We start from the raw sequence: 13312 nt of genomic DNA, 5'->3' as shown, positions 1-13312 counted from the left end.
CAGTAAATCAACACCATGCATTCATGTGCACAACAATCCAGAAGAAATACCAAAGAAAATCCAAAAAAAACTAAGACTCCTTCTCCCTTGGTGTGTTCACCTACGCAAGAAGAATAGCCATTTTCTTGCCATGATCTATGGCGCCCATCACTTTTTTACATACGAAAGAGGAAAATATGTGCTTATGAAAAAAAATTAATAGGCCAGCCAGTTTACTTAATTTGTTAAATCATTTAATGTTTATTACGTGCCTACAGGATAATGGGGTAAAGATAGAATTCATGTTCTCCCTTTTATTTTATTTTCTCACGTAATACATGCTGTTTTCTGGCTTATTTCAGCAAAATACAGACGGGCTGGCTTATTTTGGCAAAATACAGACATAATCGTTCACGACAAACATTTTGTAAATACACAGTGAACATTTTTTCATACATGTGAACAAAAATGATATGTCACAAACATGTTTTCAAAAATTGAATGCACAATCTCTTTTGCATTTCATGAACATTTTAAATTTTTTCGTGAGCAAGTTTTATAAACATGTGAGCATTCTTGAATATTGTCATGATCAATTTTGTAGACACGTGAACACTTTTAAATGGTAAGAAAAACTTTCTTCAAATGCCATGCACAATTTTTAGACGGTGAATATTTAGTGAACCATATTTAGGGTACACATATTTTCCTTAAAATTTCCATGAACAATTATTTAAATGGTGAACATTTATTTGTTCATCAATTGTTTTCAAAAACAGTGAAAAAAAAACTTAGTGTGCAAAAAAAAAAAAAATTACGTACATCTTCTATTAACCATGCGTTGATGCGTTATGCTCGTTATCTCCCATTGCATGTTGGGCAAGATTTAATCCCATATAGCAATAATATTCAAAAAAAAGATAACACAAGTAGCATATTTTTAGTAAAATTATTCTAGAGCTCTAAATCGTTTCGATTTCAGTATCAAGATATTCCAACCTGTCGGTACAAAATAATCCTAACCTAGATTAATACAAAATACTATTATAATTTACATCAACTAATCAGAGAGGAGAGAAGGGGAGAGGGGGGGAGGGCACCGGAGCACGAATCAGTCCTTTTTTTGTTGGGCCATTACATTTAGCGATAGACGGGGTGTGGGGGGGGGGGGCAAGGGCCCCCTACAAGCCTCCTAAAATTATACTAGTCAGGATCATATATGGGTATATATGAATGTCCAGATCTAATATTTATGCATGTCCAGACCGTCCGCAAAAAATTACATACGAACTCTTATAGCAGAGGAAAAATGGACCTCGGGAAAGTAGCTGGTCAGGACGAGCCCAACCAAGGTTGCGACAAGTGGCGCATATTGTCGCAATATAGGAGTTTTTTTTCCTTTTTTCATAGATTTGTTTATTCAAAATGTTTTATCTCTGAAACCGCGTATTCGAATCTCGAACCATTTTCACCATTCGATTCCTTGCGTCGAGATTTTCAAAATTAGATCCAATGTTAATAGGTTTTGACGATTTATTTTTAATGAAAAAATCGAACCGGGAGCACGTTTTTTTTCCTTTCCGACAGGCATGCCTGTCACAAAAGCAAATTCATACTTCCACGAGAAGTAAGTCCCTGCCTCTCACGGAAGGAAAAAAAGAATCTTTTTCCCTTTTTGAGAGGCACGGCCGTGCCTCTAGCAGAAGCAAATCCGTAACTCTCACGGAAGGAAAAAGAATAGAAAACATAAATTTTTTCTCTCTTTTTCGAGAGGCATGGCCATCCCTCTCGCGGAAGAAAAAACATGTTTTTCCCCTTTCCGAGAGACTCGGTCCTGCCTCTGACGGAAGCAAATCCGAGTCTCCCATGAGAAGTAAATACGTGCCTCTCGTAGAAGGAATAAAACATGTGTTTTTTTTCTTTTCGAGAGGCATGGACGTGCTTCTCGCGGAAGCAAATCCGTGCCTCCACGAGAAGTAAAATTGTGCTTCTCAGGAAAGAAAAAAAAGCACAATTTTTCCTTCCCGAAAGGCACGGCCGTACCTCTCGTGGAAGGAAAAATCATCTAAAAGCCAAAAATGCATACATAAAAATAAAACTAGAAACAAAATCTAAATGAAGCGTCTATAGCGTGACAACACATGATGACTGTTGAAAGCGCATGAAGTGACAAGCTCGCAGCCCATCCCAAGACTGAAATGACTCTTAGAAGGGCTCCCGGAGGCCTGAGTGTGGACGTAAACCCTTTGTGGGCCTCCCGTGCCTCACGTTCCGGGCAACGAGAAATTTGCCTGCCCGGTCTAAAGAAAAAAAGGAATAAAAATCACGCCCTCCCCGCAGCCGCAGCGAACCTCGGCGATGGCGGCGGCGGCGGCAGCGGCGGCGGCCGACGAGGCGTGGTGCCGGGAGACCGTTCCCCGGGTGATGGAGCTGGTGAGCCCGCGCCTCCCCCAGCGCGACGCCTGCGTCCTGCTCTCCGTCAGCCCCTGGTGCCACCGCGCCCTCGCCGCCAACCCCAAGCTCTGGGAGGTGCGTATCGCGTCACATCCACCCGCCTCGGCCATCTCCTCCTGCCGCGCTTTCTCTTCTGGGAGTAGTCGTCTCCCCTTCGCCGCGCGCTCCCGATTTGGGCGGAGAAAAAGTTCTAGCAGGAGTTTTTTTTTTATGCTTGACTCATGATTTCTCGATTCAGTATAACCTCTCTTACCAAATTGATATATTAGGTACTCGACCTGCATGAGATGAAGAAAGCCGGCGAGCGGCTCATTTCAGCGCTTTCGCTGGTAATCATCATCATCACCACAATCCCATCTCCAAGCCTTCCAGACAACATTTTGTTCTATTTCTACGGCCATTCCTTGCATCTTTACCGAGTATAACATCGACTAACTATTGCTGTGCATACTGTAGCACACTGTTACATCTCCAAATTTCATTCCTGTCTGATCTGACTAGCTATTTTGTGACATGGGCTGCCGTTCCATCCTTGTTTAGGCAAGGTACCGTCATCTCAAAGTCGTGAACCTTGAATTCGCTCAAGATATCGAGGACCGGCATTTTCTCCGTCTGAAAGAAACGGTGAAATTTTCTCTGCTTTGTACCTTTTAAATAATTTCTAGTACCATCTATGACTAGAAGCTGCAACTGGTTTAACATGCGATTGTTTACAGGGTGCTATCTTACTAGAAGAGTTGGAGTTCCTGAACCTGAATGCATGTCAGAAGATCTCTGATACAGGGATTGGAGCTGCTACCAGTCTTTGTCCTAATCTTCGGGCCCTGTCGATCTATTGGATTGTTGGGTACGTCACTTGCTGATGGTTTCCTTTTACTTTACATAACTTGCACTCGTAATCGTGGGACTTTTGGTGGGTGGTCAGATTGACAGACGCAAGCATTGAACACGTTGTGAAGAACTGCAAGCAGATAATCGACTTGAATATGAGTGGCTGTAAGGTATTGTTACTGTACCATGTTTTTCAGCTGACAATGTTTCCACTTTATCTAACAATGAGCCTGTCTATGGTTGTGCCAGGCTAAGCAGTTGATTCTAAATATATGTTGTATGTTATATATTATATATTTTTGCTATATCGTCTGGTTTGCACCATATATTTTTGCTGATCTTCTTCTATAAAAATATTTTTGCTATATCAATCTCCAAAATCATGATGCTGAATCAAATACTCAATATATATGGTGCTCTCTTTATCACATTTTTATTGGAATCTGCAACATTAATCTTCTTTTACTTGAATCAGGTGGACATATTTACATTCCTGTTTCATGCTTGCTTGTTGTTTGGAACTATAGAATCTACCTTGGAATCTGCAAATCTCTTAGAATGCACTAAGAGATTCCAGATTTGTTGAGGGACTCCTATACTTAAGGCATATAAGACCTGGCATTTCCTATGCCGCAAGTGTGGTAGGCAGATATATGCTTGATCCTAGGAGTGAACATATGGATGCACTATAGCCTATTTTGCGGTATCTAAAATGCAGTCCTGGGAAGGGGTTTAAGAAGAACGGCCATCTTTTTTCTTTTTCTTTTTCTTTTTGCGAAGGCCATCTTAATATGGATGGTTCTTGCGGTGCTGATTGTGCAAGTTGTCTTGATGACAGAAGATCAGCTTTAGGCTATTGCATTGGTTGGAGGGAAACATGGTGTCATGGCGAAATAAACAGCAATTAGTTGTGTCCAAATCAACAGCCAAAGCAGAGTATAGAGCTATGTCACTAGGACTTAGGGAAATATTATGGGTAGAAATCCTCTATCAGAATGAAGGTGCTGGGAAAAGGTCCTTTGAAGGTGTGGTGTAATAATAAATCAGCTATAAGCATAACCAGTAACCCGATCCAGCATGACAGAACCAAGTATGTGGAGATAGATCCTTTATTTATTAAGGAGAAGTTATATGATGGTATAACTCAATTAAATCATGTAATATCAGGGTAGCAGATGGTCTAACTAAGGGTTTTGGAGTCAAGCATAATTTAGTTTGTAACAAAAAGATGGGAACGATATCTATCTATGATCTATCACCCATCTTGACTGGGAGTGTTGGGCTGAGCATAACAGGGTGATAATGAAGCATTAGTAGACTGCATCTTACATGTTCAGCTCTACTTTCTCGTGGCTTTTTATCCCACTGATTGGATATATATTACATGTACACAGAATATCTCAGATAGAGGAATACAGCTAGTTGCCGATAATTATCAAGGACTACAGAAGTTGGACATAACCAGGTATGATTAGATTTTTTTTTTTTTGAGTAATGGGATTGGCCCCTGATTTCCATTTTCAAAAACTGAAGTAGTTTCAGCAATGATTAGATGCCAGTACCACATTTGTCATTTCATTCTGAACATTCATCTAGTGTTCACTGGGATCTTTAATGTTCTACAACCTTGGCGAGCTTGGTCAGGAAACATAATTTGCCCACCTAAATATCCTGTGTGTTGAATTTATAGGTGCATTAAGTTGACTGATGATGCATTGCAAAAAGTTCTTGAGAAATGCTCTGCTCTTGAAAGCTTGAACATGTATGCCCTTTCAAGGTAATATTGAAAATATCCAAGATAGATAATTCTGTGTTGCAGTGAACTTGAGCATCTAACAATCTACTTCACATCATGCAGTTTTACCGACAAGGCTTATACAAAAATTGGATATTTAGGCAACCTCACATTTCTAGACCTATGTGGGGCCCAGGTAACTATTTATTAAATCTACTTTGAATTTTGAACCATCAAACTATTTTGTTCACTAACTCAGGGTTCCCAGAACCTAACTGACGACGGTCTTAGCAGTATATCAAGATGCGGAAGTTTGACATATCTAAATTTATCTTGGTAATACAAGAGCAAACTTCAATTTTCTCTAAATAAATTAATAATTGAACTTGCTGTGATTTATCTCTGGAAACACTACTCGCAGGTGCGTACGTGTTACTGATGTTGGGGTGGTAGCTATCGCACAAGGTTGTCGATCCCTTGAACTACTAAGGTAATGTGGTAATTTTGTTCTAAAGATAGTGCGTTCGTTGTGGCTTATGCACATTCTGTTTTGTTTATGTAGTTTATTTGGAATACTTGGAGTAACTGATGCCTGCCTGGAGGCTTTGTCAAAATCTTGCTCAAATAGTCTCACGACTCTGGATGTAAATGGCTGTACTGGAATTAAGGTGAGGACTTGAAACCTATTACTCTAATTTATAGTAATTTTCTTCAACCAATCCTCTGCTTTCTAAGTCAAAGCTCTGCTTGCCATAACACCATTAAATTCAAAATAACGTTAATTATCCAACTGGCCTATGGCACAAGCCGTGACCATACAAATAAGAGTAAACATATCTGGCTGTATCCATTCCTGCCAAGCAGCCTACAATTTAGCAAAAGAACCAGAATTTTATTTCTTTCTGCATTTTCTACATCTTGTTTCTAATTAGCTCATATGCCTTATGCTGTCTGAATGACATTAGGCCCATAGGCTTGATGGTTAATCATTTAATCTTAGGGTGACAGCTCCACTCGATAGATTCTGTGCTGGAGCAAAGCCATGCCAAACACCCCAACTCCATTTTTTTGGTGGAGTTAATCTGAAGGGGCCTCTAGACTGTAGTGCATTTCAGTGAAGCTGCAAAGACGTTGCCCCATCTCTCTTCTGCACCTCCAATTATAAGTCCGCCCCTGAAGTTGAGAGTAAATAATCCACCGGATCTCACTGGACATAACCCCCCACACCAACCGATCATTTCTCCCTGAGACCATTTTGTGCCTAGCTCGTCCCCAACCCTTCTCTTCTTTCTCATCGTCCTTGGTAACCTCCGCATCCTCACCGGCAACCGCCTCATCCACCAGATTCATCTGTAGGTGGCGCCTAGAAGATCGTTGCATCAACCTGCAGATCCCCCCGCTGTTGTATTCCTCTCGACAGGCTTGGAGACACTACGCTGACCTGCAGATCTCCTCACTGGCCTTCACCTCGACCAGATGAACTCGGGGGTTTGCCGGGAGCTCTGCAGTATGAGGTGGTCGTGGATCTAGGAACCAATGGAAGATCCAGCGAGTTTTCATGTTCTTGATTTTTTTTGTCAATTAATAACTTAGATCTGGTTTTCCTACTGTGAGTTGTCTAGGGAGTGGCTTATCCATCTCATGATTGAGTTGCGAGTTTGTGAAATCCCTGTTTGCCTTCTCTTAGTATGGCAAGTAGTATTGCCTCGCAGCAATATCAGTTGGTCTGCAGGCCAAAGCTTTTGAATTTGTGCCTGAGCGTTCAGTGCTTCTAACTGATAATAATTATTCATGGCGCGGAGGGATCGGTTATAGCTATCTCGGATTACTTCCTTGGTGGTGCCTTGTGCTAAACTGCGGTTCTAACTGAATTAGCTTGTAGAAATTGTAGTTCATCGGAGATGGCTTGCAGCAAATAGCATGTTGAAGCTGTTCATGTGATTCTTTTAGGGTGAAGCCCATTTGGGTCGGTGTTGTTTTGTAGTGTTACTTGGTTAGAAAGATAAATGCTTCGGTTAGTCGCTTCCATGGGCACTGAAATATTATGTGCTCATGTGATAACCTGCTAATTTGTTTCATGTGATCCAGGCAATAACGTGCATAAGAGTTAAAATAATACTAATAATAAGGGTATTTTGGACTACATAACGAATGACCATGATATGAAGCTGTAGATAATCCTGTTGCCAAACACACCCATCTCGTAGACATTAAACTCCTTTTAAGAGGATGAGTAAGCTGACTGGGGGAAATAAAAATGAATCAAACTAAAAATAAAATAAAAATAAAGGATAGTTATTGTGCAGACAACCCTATTCTTCAATATCCATAGGTTTTCTAGTCTGAGTATACCATCACTTTTTACAGCATCATTTCTGCAAATGAATTGTTTGATTGACGAGTACCCTTGTTCAACAGAGGAGGAGCCGGGACGAGCTGATCCAACTGTTCCCACGATTGAGTTGCTTCAAGGTGCACAGCTAGAAACAACGGCTCAGGTTTTTGTAGAATTATCGTTACCCTAGCTGGCATTCGTAAAAGCATTCCGGAAGTGTCTGGCCCTGAAAGAACAGAGCAAAGACAGTTTTTGTCGCCTGCTGGTTTACTTGTTTCTATGCTGGTGTGAGAGAGATCAGAGGACCTGTACAATCGATTTTTGTTATACGTGTGGCGTTTCTCAGTTTCATTGTTACAAAAACTGAAAACCATGATGTACTTATTTTCTACATGACCAAAATCATCTTTTCTTTGTTTGAGGTTTCACATTGTTTGGTGATCTTTTTTATTTTTGCGAGAGTTTAGTGATCATTTTAATTGTGAAGGAAACCAATTGGTGGACCCGCTAAATGCTTGACTACTGGCCAGTGTTTTTTTTTATGGGATAGAGGCAAAAAACAGAGTTTAAAGAGGGCAATTCTGGCTGCATGGGATGGATTGTCAGCCTTGTAGCTTGGGAGTTTGGATTTGAACTTATGAGTGATAAAATTGCAAGCTGTGGCCAACTTTTTTTGCTGGGAGGGTAGAGACTAGAGAGGGTGGCCAGATTGATGGCGCTTTCATCTGTGTCTGGAACAGGGAAGTTGTTTTTGATGGCCTTTCTGGTATATGGTAAAACCTTGTGCCATGTATGTGTGTGGTGGTTTGAACGTGCAAAAACATCTCAAGCGACCTCAGAGTCAAGTAAGTCAGGTCCCTAAAACAAAAAAATGGTTGTACCGGCAGACAGGCGTCTTACAATAAATCTAGTCATGCAGCAGCTTAGTCCAATTGCAACTTGTAGGAAAAAGTATATTTTCTGAAACAAAAAAAAAATGGTTGCACTTGTAGTCATCATCATCCAAGAGAATTTAGTGGCCCGGCGTGACGACTGACGGCAGACGTCCGGGCACTGAGTCACTGACGACGCCATTGGCAAAGCAGCGCCAATCTGCCGTCCAGCGCTGACGCGGCCTTTTTCCCGCGTAGATGGGGTTGTTGCGTCGCGCACTGGACTCGCGGGGACCATCACGTATCACATGACCACTGGTTGGTGGCTGCGCCGCGGCTGACGTACGTGACGTGCCCCCCCTGCAGCGAGCGTATATGACGGCCGTGTGTGGGTGTGGCTCGCTGATCTAACAGCATACAGGTGGGGCAGGTGGCTGGACGATCGAGCTGGTAGCAGGAGCTGATCGACCAATGGGGTGGGCGATCGCGCTGCACGGCGGCGCCGGGGACATCCCGCGCACGCTGCCGCCGGAGCGCAGGGAGCCCCGCCTCGCCACGCTCCGCCGCTGCCTCGACCTCGGCGCCGCCGCGCTCCGGGCCGGCCGCTCCGCCCTCGACGTCGTCGAGCTCGTCGTACGTTGTGCACATCTATCTATCTAAACCCCGTCCGTCTCCTTCTTCCTTTCTTTCCACATCTCTCAGATGTTTGGGCCACGCATACGCAGGTGAGGGAGCTGGAGGACTGCCCGCACTTCAACGCCGGCAAGGGGTCGGTGCTCACCAGCGACGGCACGGTGGAGATGGAGGCCTCCGTGATGGACGGCACCGACATGCGCTGCGGCGCCGTCTCGGGCCTCTCCACCGTCGTCAACCCAATCTCGCTCGCCAGGCTCGTCATGGACAAGACGCCCCACATCTACCTCGCCTTCGACGGAGCAGAGGCCTTCGCGAGAGACCAGGTGCTAGCTGCTGTATTTTTAATTTTTTATTACTGTAGTAATAATCCTGTTTTTAACTAGCAATAACAGCATTTCATAACCAAACTAGTTGTTCACCCAAGAAGAATTTGCGAGACTTCATCTGAATTATCTTGTGTGTGGTTTCCACTTTTAGTTAGATTTCGATGAAATCCACTAAATTTTTCAGAAATATTTACCTTTCGGCCGAAATATCTCAGTAATTCAAGTAGTGCACAAGAATTCAAATATTTTTCAGAACTTCTAAACTATTTGGTTAAATTCCAGTGAGTGTTTCAGCCCTTTGGCCATAATGCAAATCGAAATCACTGAAATTCATTGAATTTCGATGATTCTAGTTGTTGCTGAAATATTTCTGAAACTGAAAGTGAAAACCACCTCCGTGTGTTCTCAGGGTGTGGAGATTAGGGACCAAAGCCACTTCATAACAGAGGAAAACATTGAGAGGCTCAGAAACGCCAAAGAGGCCAACAGGGTGCAGGTATATATACTACTGTCTGTCAGACAGCTTTCTTGTTCATTTTGATATCATATCCTTCCCCACTTAAAACAAAACAAAAGACACCATGTCCTCTGTATGTATGTTCAGGCCTCGAGTGACTCACTTTGCACATGACCTGAATATATATCAGGCCCATAGATGTCGGCAAGTTGATCATGTGTTAATCACTACCGTTTAACTGTCAGAAATGTTGTAGATTCAGAATGCCCTGCATACTCTGTCATACAACTACCCTGTTCGTTCTGTAAAAAGAAATCCATACGTTAAAAAAAATGCTGAACATTAATTCATCACGAAGTGGATAGAGCTGCTAGCTCCTGATTCATTGTTGCATTGCACAGAGATGGCCAAATCAGAATGATTACATTTCACATTTCTAATAAAAAAATGTATTACATCTGAATTATCATGTGTGTTTGTTCAGCAAGATCATTAACTAGTTCAGTCAGTCAGTTGTTAATTCTTGCAACCCTCCTGCCTGCTTGCTTCTCAGATCGACTACACCCAGTACAACTACACCCAGCCAATCCAAGCCCCCAACGACGACGACAACAGCCGGACCGGCACGGTGGGCTGCGTGGCCGTCGACGCCTCGGGCGGCCTGGCGTCGGCGACCTCCACGGGCGGCCTGGTGAACAAGATGGCCGGCAGGGTCGGCGACACCCCGGTCATCGGCGCCGGCACCTACGCCAACGCCCTCTGCGCCGTGTCCACCACGGGCAAGGGCGAGGACATCATCCGGCACACCGTGGCGCGCGACGTGGTGGCGGTGATGGAGCACCGGGGCCTCCCACTGGAGGAGGCCGCCGCGCGCGTCGTGGCCGGCGTGCCCCGGGGCTCCGTGGGGCTGGTGGCCGTGTCGGCCGCCGGGGAGGTGACCATGGCGTACAACACGACGGGGATGTTCAGGGCGTGCGCCACCGAGGATGGGCACTCCGAGGTTGCCATATGGCCTGCCTGATCCTGAATCCTGATGATGGGGAGAGCTAAGCGTTGGAGAGTAAACTACCAGCTGATTATGTGTGTCTCTGTCTGCTTTCTCTAGTGTCTGCTGCAGGTGCACATCTCTGCTTTGGCAATTGCCACTGCGAGGCAAAGAACTCCATCAGTTTGATGTTTCTGTTCATGTTGTAAGGATTTAGCTAATTTGGTATCAATATTATTGGAAGTTTGTGTTATCATTAATAGAACCGGAGCTAGGCCGTATTCTTCCACAAAAACATGAAATTCAGCAAATTTTCTTTGGGTGGGCAATTTTCTTTGGATTTTTTCCCCCTGGAATACCTGATCTATTTTTCTCATCAAGTTATTAGACGCATCATAGAAGATGCCACGTGTCGGCACAGATCTTAAAAGCACCACTGTCTTCTTCCACCACGAAACAAAAATGTTTTTCCATGTAGCCACAGCCACAGAGTTCAGCGGCCAGGGTCATCTTCGTCCACACTCCACACTGCATTTTCTTTACTATTTATTCAAGATAAAAGAGACGAAAGCTTGAGAGTGACGGGACGGTGCAGACCTGTATATATAGGGAGGGAGGAGGGCATCTGGACCGGGTCGATTCCGTCGCCCGCAGCTCACATACGAAGCTAGAGTAAGTTTTCCCTGTCAGTTTGTGCTCTACATACACCGATAGATACACGCACTAGATTTTTGTGTGTGTCTACCTATCAGTGGATGATCGATTTTTGTGCATCGTCACGGCCAAGTTGAAGACCCCGGCCGGCAAGGCAACCCGACGATGGCTTGGGCTTGCCGCTGGACTACCGCGTTCAGACGGTGCGCCGGCCTGGGGGCAGCACGGCTGACCTCGCCTGCAACCCAGCACCTCCGGCCATCTGAGGCGCCGACCGCTTGGCCATTGACGACGTCGACCACATGGGCGCTTGCCAGTACGTGGAGGAGAACCTCGACGCCACCCTCAGCCTGTAACGCGCGCCCGCGTGGCGCCGTGGTGGCCGCCGCCGTGGAGGTCGTGGTGGTGGACACGAAACGTGAACATGATGTCGATGACGACTGCGACGGCGGCTCGGCCCCCGTCGTCCACGTCTACGGCTCCGTGACCGCGAAAACCAGAGCGGCTTCGGGCAACCGCTGGGCGGAGGAGCACAGCCTGTTCCACAGGGCGAAAGGTCAGCTGGCCCGCGTGCCCAGAGACGCGCCCATGCCGCTGCAGAAGACGGCGGCGCTCGTCTCCGCGCCGCTGTGCTCGGGCTCGGAGCTTCAGGTCTCCGCCGAGCTGCTGGACGCCAGCGCGTCGTGGCAGAGCCCCGACCACGAAATCGCGCGTGGCTCCGTGGTCTTCGCCCCGCGCCTCGCCGGGACCGACACCGCGGAGATCGCCGGCGCCGACGGCAAGGTCAGGGTGGACGTCACTTGGTCGAAACCAGGCATAAAGTAGTAGTAGGAGTGATCTAAATATCTCGCTCGCTCGATTTCTATGTTTTGCAGTACGGAGTAGTAATCATCAGCAACATTGTAGAAAAATCACACGTCGACGTGTGGCTTGACGTACGCCGAGTGTAACAATACGGATACTCGGTTTATAATGTGTGTAAGCCGAGTCGAGTAGAAAATAAAGAACTCACGGGCAAAAGAAATACAGTCCTGTTAAGTATCAGTCCACTTAGATTCCGTCAAATTTCAGTCGATCCTATATCCATGCGATCTTACATTAAGATGTATGCAAATAAAACCTTTCCTTTTTCTCTCTTCCATGTATAACAGTAATGCTACGTAACTGATTAGCTGGCACATTTTGGTTAGACGAAATAAGGGGAGGGGCCCCACCCTGGTTGAAATCAGGGGGCGAAGAGATTAGCTAAGGCAGGTTACGATAACTACTCGTACGTAGATCTAGCATTTTTGCATGTATAAGGTATATTTGTTTTTTAAAAAGTCAAACGAGTGCATGTTTGATCAAGTTTTTACAAAAGTATATCAATATCCACAATACGTAATTTATATTATTTGATCCATCATGAAAAGTAGTTTCATATTTTATCTATTAGATATTGCATATGTTATTCTTTTATTCTATAACCTTGGTCAAACATTAAAATGGTTGACTTACATGCAAATCAAATACACCTTATATTCTAGAACGAAGGGTGTACGCCACTTAATTGGGACTTAGATCTAGCCACACCCAAAAAATATATATCTTGGTTTACATGGTCATAGGCCGAGAGGTGGTAGAAAGAGATCTCAGCTCACAAAAAATGTCACCACCCTTAGAACATTCGTGCACAACGACTTCTCCATGCACCGTCTCACCACCCAGAAGATTTCCTGATCCGCTTTCTCGCGCACTGAGCTGCCCGCTCTAGTCGGCGGCGAAAGCATGCTCACATGACGATTCCGTCTCAGCTTTCACCCTTTAGAGCCGATGGGCTGGTGTAGAGCCCATCGACCTGCGTTTCTGTGTTGATGTTGAGATTACTGGCATTCCAGACAACGCCGCCACGTTCTTTCTGCACTACGGACATATGGCATCACGGCACTAAGGTCACCCACCAGTTCATGCGGGGGTGGGAGGCCAACCTTGGTGCAGACCTCAGGGCCCGTCATTCCCCGCACTCTCCTCGCTCACCTGGGACCCCACCCTCTCCAGCCTTGGTGTCC

General features: G+C 45.0%; 1 protein-coding gene across 1 annotated transcript; it reads left to right on the top strand.

The window, feature by feature from the left end:
* Positions 1 to 2218: 2218 nt before the first annotated feature.
* LOC109738960 (uncharacterized) lies at positions 2219 to 10863 on the top strand. Its single transcript, XM_073509945.1, has 17 exons — positions 2219 to 2508; positions 2703 to 2762; positions 2974 to 3057; positions 3150 to 3280; positions 3359 to 3434; positions 4602 to 4729; positions 4955 to 5041; positions 5123 to 5195; positions 5259 to 5335; positions 5421 to 5489; positions 5562 to 5667; positions 6593 to 6608; positions 7367 to 7497; positions 8621 to 8839; positions 8932 to 9165; positions 9578 to 9664; positions 10179 to 10863. Exons 1-17 carry the CDS (start codon positions 2338 to 2340, stop codon positions 10644 to 10646), a joined length of 2217 nt encoding a protein of 738 aa, XP_073366046.1. The 5' UTR covers positions 2219 to 2337; the 3' UTR covers positions 10647 to 10863.
* Positions 10864 to 13312: the final 2449 nt, after the last annotated feature.

The sequence above is a fragment of the Aegilops tauschii genome, chromosome 3 (assembly GCF_002575655.3).
Source record: "Aegilops tauschii subsp. strangulata cultivar AL8/78 chromosome 3, Aet v6.0, whole genome shotgun sequence".
Classification (NCBI taxonomy): Eukaryota; Viridiplantae; Streptophyta; class Magnoliopsida; order Poales; family Poaceae; genus Aegilops; species Aegilops tauschii.
The sequence above is the reverse complement of the archived record's forward strand: the minus strand, read 5'-3'. Positions and strand labels throughout refer to the sequence as shown.